Source organism: Cupressus sempervirens, chromosome 7 (assembly GCF_028749045.1).
Source record: "Cupressus sempervirens isolate cs-2001-9-10 chromosome 7, ASM2874904v1, whole genome shotgun sequence".
Lineage (NCBI taxonomy): Eukaryota > Viridiplantae > Streptophyta > Pinopsida > Cupressales > Cupressaceae > Cupressus > Cupressus sempervirens.
Window position 1 is genome coordinate 383,874,084 of NC_143124.1, and position 8,213 is coordinate 383,882,296.

The 8,213-nt window shown below is 31.5% G+C and overlaps 1 protein-coding gene across 1 annotated transcript; it reads left to right on the forward strand.

The window, feature by feature from the left end:
- The first annotated feature begins 206 nt into the window (after nt 1–206).
- On the forward strand, nt 207–3,640 carry LOC149547095 (alpha-galactosidase-like). The gene is made up of 15 exons (XM_089791509.1): nt 207–362; nt 678–739; nt 1,021–1,077; nt 1,187–1,221; nt 1,362–1,465; nt 1,567–1,642; nt 1,817–1,878; nt 1,973–2,038; nt 2,141–2,224; nt 2,311–2,378; nt 2,488–2,576; nt 2,684–2,774; nt 2,876–2,925; nt 3,064–3,204; nt 3,351–3,640. Exons 1-15 carry the CDS (start codon nt 262–264, stop codon nt 3,444–3,446), a joined length of 1,182 nt encoding a protein of 393 aa, XP_089647635.1. The 5' UTR covers nt 207–261; the 3' UTR covers nt 3,447–3,640.
- Nucleotides 3,641–8,213: the final 4,573 nt, after the last annotated feature.

An 8,213-nucleotide genomic window follows, 5' to 3' on the forward strand; every position in this document is an offset into this window, starting at 1 on the left:
ATTTTGTCTGTAACACTATTGGGAATTTGTTTGTGAAACATGAAAATGATATCTTGTAGTTTAAAGTAGCCGACACCATTTATAATAAAATAATAAAATAGATGAACCCAAATAAAATAAAATAATAAGAAGAGATGAACCCAAATCGAGTGGTTGTGGTGGAGGTTTGAAGCCTATAAATGGGATAACTAATTAATCTTGTAAACACGAATGCCTTCCTTCCTATATTTTTAATAATATCTGCTTTGGAGATTGGCAAGCATGAAAATGGTCTCAGTTTTGTTTGTAATACTAGTGGGTGTTTGTTTGTGCTTTCAAGGCAATGCAACTTACAATGGACTCGGCCGGAAGCCTCCAATGGGGTATATTTCTCTGCTGTCTATTCTTGGGAAAATGAAACATGTGGATACTGAAACTTTTGTTTTCTTTATTTTATTTTTAGGCAAAAATAACATAAGGTGTTATACTACTGAACTGAAGATTTCTGTCTCTTTCAATGGTGGAAAACCTTTGGAATTCCAATCCACCGTGCATATCTCTATTAAGTGGATGCAATGTACTGCATCTCTGTCAGCAGGAGTTTGGAGAATGGTGGTGTTTGGAAAATGGAAAAATTAAAAGAATATGCCCTTAAACATATATTAATGCAATTGTTGTGATGTTTCTTTTTAATTCAGATGGAATGGTCGTGGATATTACTACTGCAGTGGCATTAATGAAAACGCTATTCGCGGAGCAGGTGACTACAATTTTTTGATTGTCTTGACCTCATTTTTGCATGGTTTTAGACTGCATTGATTGTCAGTGACAGATTAATGTAGACTTTTGTCGATAGAAAATTTTCTAAATTGATCATTTTTTCCTTTGTCTCGTTCTTAAATTTAAGATTACTAGAAAATAGCAGGCTTTCTGGTGGAAAGCCTGGTTTTGTCTTTGCTGAAGTTCCAACAATTTGGTGTAGCAAAAATAATGTTGGTCTATATCTTTAACATTGGCCCATTGTAAATGTGCGTAATACAGCGGATGCACTGATTTCCACTGGATTTTCCAAGTTAGGATATGAATATGTTAACATAGGTAAGCCAGATAACCCTTTTTCTCTTGATAGATTGGAAACCATTAATTGTAACTAGTCCTTAATTCATTGTTTTTTCTAATGTTAAATTGATTTTCTCAAAACTACCAGATGACTGTTGGGGTGAAAAGCACCGAGATTCTCAGGTATTGCCAGAATTTTCTTGTTTATATGTTCCTCTTATCGCTTACGTAAATTTTTGTGAATATCAGGCAACGTTTTACAATTACAAATTGCATGATGAAAGTGATATTTAGGAGCTACTGAGAACCTCATTGATTGGCAGGGTAATCTTATTGCTAAAAAGAAAACATTTCCGTCTGGCATAAAAGTTTTGGCAGACCATGCTCATTCTAAAGGACTCAAACTCGGTATATATGCTGATGCAGGGTGAGCATTCTATCTCAGAATCAATCAAAACCCTTTTATCTTTAGGCATACCCAAATGCTGATAACTAGTGTTGACTTCAATGGTTGGTTTCTTTCTCCAGAACAAAAACATGTTCCTCAAGAATGACAGGTTCGATTGGACATGAGCAACAGGATGCCAAAACATTTGCCTCATGGGTAACTCGCTCTCTATAAAATTCTTTACTACTAATGACCCAATAGAGCTCCACTTCAGATTAGTTCATATTTGGCCCTGAAATAAGATGGAGAGATCTTAAGATTGAATGCAGTATACAATGAAGAAATCTTATTTTTGTTGGAATACTAAATGAGGTAATTGATAATGGGCAGGGAGTAGACTACTTGACATATGCGACCTGCTACATTCCATCTGAGAGCAGTCATCTTGCCACGTATACAACATTTATACTTTCTATTAAAAGGCTTTTGAAATGTAGATTAGAGTTTGATTTAACAAAAAGTATTAATTTATATTGAAATAAATAGGTACCAAAAAATGAGTAAAGCTCTTTTGAAGACAGGACGTCCTATATTCTTTGCCACTGCTTCCTGGTAAGAAGACCTTATTTTTAAGCAATAATCTGTGTCCAATAAAATACACTCATTAGTTTATTAACTGAAAATGATGCTAACTCTTTCTATGTCGATGTACAGGGACAACCTAACAGATTATATTGCGGACGGGCGTAAGACTGCCAACAGCTGGTTGAGTGGTCAAATTCCAGTTCCATATGAATAGTAATACGCTTAAGACACCCATGTACAATATTTGCACAAGGATGAAACTCAGAAAAGAAAGTATATAATCTTTTTGTTTCTTGCAGCTTGTTCGAAGTTGCTGACACGAACAATAAGCTCGCTGCTTATGCAGGTCCTGACCGTGGATGGAATGGTACATTCATTGCTCCATGAGTCCAGTGACTTGATATTGCTGTTGATTTCCATTGTAATATCCATACTAATATCAAATAGTTTGAATGTGCTTGGATTATCCAAATCAGATGCAGATGTATTGCAGATTGGAAGGATGGGCCCCAGTTGGACAATTGATGAGTACAGATCACAATTCAGCATATGGGCCTTAATGAAGGTAAAACAATATAGGCCTCTGATTTATGTGTAATTAGCTGAAGTAGCTTCATTAGTAAATATAGAAACTGGTAGTTTGATTAAGAATCATATCCGTATCTGTTGCAGGCACCCTTGATGATTACCACTGACTTAAAGAATGCCAGTAAGGAAATACTGAAGATCCTGGGAAACAAAGAGGTTATTGATGTCAATCAAGGTGAGCTACACATGTCAGCTCAATTTAGATATTTTAGCATACAAGTTTGATAATGGGTTTCAATCTATAGCTCCATTCTAATCCCTTTTGTATGGCCTCAGATTCACTGGGAGTTCAGGGGAAGAAAGTGAGCAAGCAAGGAGAGCTTGAGGTATGCGGATATTTTTGTGGGTTAATGGATTGACATAGAGAAGTCTTTTATTAGCCCCTGAAATTAAATAGCATATTTTAACCTTGAATTCAACTCAGATTTTGTATGTCTAATCTGTGTCAATTTGATCTTCCCCAGGTATGGGCAGGGCCTTTGTCCAACAAAAAAGTAGCTGTAGCGTTCTGGAACAGAAGCAACTCTACAGCCTCTATCACTGCCAAATGGAAAGACATTGGCCTTTCATCCAAAACTGTGGTTCATGCTAGAGACTTATGGGCGGTAAGACTATTAGCAATTCTCCTTTGTTATTTTTTTTCAGGTTTTTTTTATATCATAGTATTGCAATAGAAGCATACTTTAGGCTTTACAATTTTGTGTATATTTTGATTTGGAGTTTTATGATTTTGACTGCAAATATTTTGCAGCATTCATACCTTTCAGCAAATTATAAAGGAAGTCTCACTTCAACCGTTGATTCACACGCCGTGGAAATGTATATCTTGACACCCATCTCTGCGTAAACTTCATACTCAAATTTGAAGCTCAATAAATATATTGTGGACATGGTTATACAACTCTGGTATACTTCCAGACTATAATAGAATAAAATAATTTGGGTATTAACAATTACCACATAGTGGCTTGTAATTTCCATAAGTTGTAATAGAATATAGATAATAAAAGTTCCATAAATATATTGTGACATGGTTGTGCTGATAGGCATTCTACAATGACATAAAGGGTGGATTATGGTGTATGTTAACAATTACCTTTGTACGTCAAAATTTCAATATTTATGGTTTTCATGAATAGTTATTCATAAAATATCACCTTCTACTTGCCTATCCCTATCTTTATACTTTCTTGTTCACACTTATAAACACTCCTTTCTCCCTCCATATTTCTATCTTATCTTACGCCTCCTTACATTTCACCCCTATGTATCTATATCCTATTTCATCTATTTCTCTTTGATTTATTCTATGTATGTGCTTTATATCTATCTATACAATATCCATCTATCACCTCATATATCTTTATCATTCTTTCTCTTTATCTTCTTCATATGCTCTTCATATTTCTATCCTCCCACTCACCTCCTCTTTTTTTGTCCATTCATAACTATTGTCCATTTTGATATTCGATTTTGATCCATCTATCTATACATCGTCCCTCCTTATGTTTCCCTATATCATTTTATATCTATCAATATTTTCACCTCTCGACCCCTCTTTTTTCCTCTCCATCTTACTTTATATTTATACATCTCTCTATTGTTATAAACATATTACTCTCTTTAATTTTCACATTCTCCCTATCTACCTGCTTATCCTTTCCTTTACATCTTTCTTATAAACACATATAGTTATTTCTTTGTCCCTATCTCTATCTTATCCCACCTCTCTCTTTACCATTCTCCTCTCACTATCTATATTATATTTTCTCTATTTCTCTTTGATCTTCTATACGTATCCATCTATATACTATCTATCACCTCAAATATCTTTATTTTATTTTTTTCATATTCATACTCTCCTCTCTCCTCTTATTATTTCTCCCCCTCTTGCTTCCTTCTTTTTTTCCTTTTTCTTTAGATTTATCTCCTTCATACACGCACAATATCTCTCACTATTTTTCCCTCCTTATTTTTCATCAATATCAATATTTTCCCCTCTCCACTTCTCTTCTCTATAGGGTTCACATGTTTCCTAGGTGGACATGTCATACATTGACATCAAATGTGTCAAGTCACATCACAATTACACTTCATATTTATATCCTCCCATTCCCCTCCTCTTTTTTTGTCACTTCATAACTATCCTCCATTTTGATATTCAATTTTGATCCATCTATTTATACATCCTCTCTCTTTATTTCCCTATCTCATTTTATCTCTATCAATATTTTCACCTCTCTATCCCTCTTTTTTCTTTATATTATTAATCTTAATCGGTCTCCCCCCCACCCCACATCTCTCTCCTTATCTCTCATTATAGTTATCTATTTGTCTAACTATTATTTCCTATATGAAATGTACAACCTAGCTATTTCAAATAAAAATTTAAAATTTGTTATATCTGATCATCTCTATCTCTTCCTCTCCATCTTTCTTTATATTTATACATATCTCTCTTGTTATATCCATATGAATCTCTCTGATTTTCACATTCTCCCTATCTACCTGCTTATCATTTCCTTTACATCTTTCTTATACACACATATAGTTCTTTCTTTGTCCCTATCTTATCTTATCCTATAGATCTATCTCTTATTTACAAATACATGCACTCCTTTCTTCCTCCCTATCTCGGTTTATCTTACCCTTCTTTACCATTTTCTCCTATGTATCTATATCTTATTCCCTCCATTTCTCATTGATTTACTCAATGTATGTTCTATCTTTATCTACCTACTATTCATCTCTCTCTCTCTCTCTCTCTCTCTCTCTCTCTCTCTCTCTCTCTCTCTCTCTCTCTCTCTCTCTCTCTCTCTCTCTCCCCCCCCCCCCCCCCCTTCTTTGCACTTCCCCTTTATCTTCCTATGATCCAACTATCTATACACTATCTCTCCCTATGTTTCCCTATCCATTTATCATTATCAATCTTTTGACTTCTCTACCCCCTTTTTTTCTTTATATTGTTCATCTTACTCGCTCTCCCCCCATCCCCTCACTCTCTCCTTATCTCTCATTATAATTATCTATCCCCCCAACTCTCATTTCCTATATGAATGCACAATCTAACTATTTAAAATCAATAATTTAAAATTATCTTTATCTCTTCCTCTCCATCTTACTAGACACACACACACACACACACATTTCATTCGCTAATTCACACATTCTCCTTATCTACCTCCCTATTTTTTCCTTTATAGTTTTATTATACACACATACACTCATTTCTCCATCCCTATTTCTATATTCTTAACCCTATCTTTGTCATTCACCTCTCACTATTTATATTCTATTTACTTTATTTCTCTTTGATCTTGTATATGTATTGATCTATATTCTAGCTATCAACTCAAATATCTTCATTATATCTCTTCATCTCTCCACTATGTGCTCACCTCTTCCTATACCTCTCCATCCTACTTCATTTTTCTTTGACTTCCCTTCCTATTTATTTTCATCACACACAATCTCTCTCTCTCTCTCTCTCTCTCTCTCTCTCTCTCTCTCTCTCTCTCTCTCTCTCTCTCTCTCTCTCACGCACACACACACAAGTTATCTTATTCATTCCATGTGGCCTTTCTCCCCTTACCTCTCCCTATATTTCCCTACCACTCTAATTATATTTACATAAATGAAATGGACAACCTAGCCTTGTGAAATGCACACAACATATTGCATTTCCATAAAATAAACATTTACAAATCTATTGATTAATATAACTAACCTACTTGATAAATGTATTGAATATTAACTTTGTAAAAATGTTTCATTTGTTCTCTAATCATATTCAGGTTTGTTTGGTTTGAATTTAATTGAACTCTTCTCTAGCTTTAATCATTGGTAGAACTACAAAAAAAACTTTCATCTAAATTTATCCTTACTCATAAATCTATGTTTGAATTTTAATAGCAATAACATCCCACATATAATGAAAATAGACCATATTAAAGCCTTTAAAAAAAATTATATACATTATCAAATACCAATTTAGATAATGTAGAAATACAAATATTCAAAAAAAAACTTTATAAATTATTATTTTAAAAATTTATTTTTCTCACCATAAATAATTTCTACAACATTTTATATTTGAAAAGATATAAGATATCCATGTTGCTAGACTGGCAAGCAATAGCATCTTAATGGGATCTAATTTAGTTATGCATTGGGTATATGAATTAACATTCTATACTTTTGTAATGTTTGCAGTTATTTTTCCTTCTTGTTCTAGAAGTCCCTCTGTAAATGTTGCCAATTCTAAAATATTGTTTGCTGTGAAATTATCAACTACAAAAACATTGTACCAAGATAAGCTACTTCCCCAAGATAAAAAAATATTAGATAAATCTTATATATTATATTTAATAATAATAAAAATAATTGCTCAATAAATATTTTTCATTTGTAATTTTTAATTATTATTTAAATATTTTTATTTTTAAAATATATTAGATGTAGAATTATTATTTTATAGTAAAGTAAATCTATTAGTAAATTAATATTAAAATTATATATGATTATATATTTACATTTTGTAGATCAATTTGAATAATAAATAAATAAATATTTGTTGTTTTGATTTTAAATTAAATCATAATTTACAAGTATTTGAAAAGTTATTATATTTTAATATTATTATTTTTAAATATTAATAAAGATATATGAAATCGTTTAATTCTTTTAAGATGAGAGTATTTATAATAATAATAAAAGTGTAATATATCCATAAAAATAATAATAACAAAAATAATAAAGGTGCAATATGATATAAACATGTAGGCATATATATGATATGAAAGAAGATAAAATGAGATAGTGCATTGATTGAGGTGAAATAAAGAAAGGTAAAAACATTTGGAGGTATTTTCTACCATTGGATTTTAACAAAGAATGCATTTAAGATGATCATAATAAAGTTTTAAATACTATTTCCTAACAAAGGTGTAATAGATTTTCTTATCATCAAAATTTAGGCAATGCAGGATGATAGCTAGTATAGGATAGAGTAGATCATATAAAAGATAAATAGAGGGTTGGGTGGGAGAGAATCATAGTTCACAAGAGAGATAATCCATATATTACACCCTACACCCTTTAGAATAGTAACGTTGATTTTAAATGGTTGCTTTAAACACACTAGCAAATAATTGAATATAAAATTACTACTTCATAATAAAGTCTATTGAGAATTGTGCTGGGATATCTTGAAATACATATGTTCATATAATTGTAAAGACTTTTAATTGACCTAACCCTTGATAATATTATTTTAAATATATAAAACTATCCATTTAATCCTTGCTCCTTCAAAAGTGCAAATGTTAGTCATCCTCAATAAAAAATTTATTTTATTATTTTATGGAGTTATTTTTATTTGTAATAATATCTTGGTGTAATTAACTATTTTAATTATAACATGTTAATAAAATAATGTTATATTTTAATTATTTTTAGTTTACCATAATAATTTATGAGTATTAAATATATAATAAATTAATAATATTCTATTAATATTAGTAATAGGGTTTAGAATTAGAATTAAGATTAGGGTTAGGGCTAAGATTAAAATTAAGGTTTGAATTAGGATTAATATCATTTTTAGTAAAAAAAA

Coding starts and splice junctions, on each gene's coding strand:
- LOC149547095 (XM_089791509.1), top strand. CDS start 262: ATGAAAATGGTCTCAGTTTTGTTTGTAATACTAGTGGGTGTTTGTTTG. Junction 740..1,020: donor AAACGCTATTCGCGGAGCAG/GTGACTACAATT, acceptor TGCGTAATACAG/CGGATGCACTGATTTCCACT. Junction 1,466..1,566: donor GGTATATATGCTGATGCAGG/GTGAGCATTCTA, acceptor TTCTTTCTCCAG/AACAAAAACATGTTCCTCAA.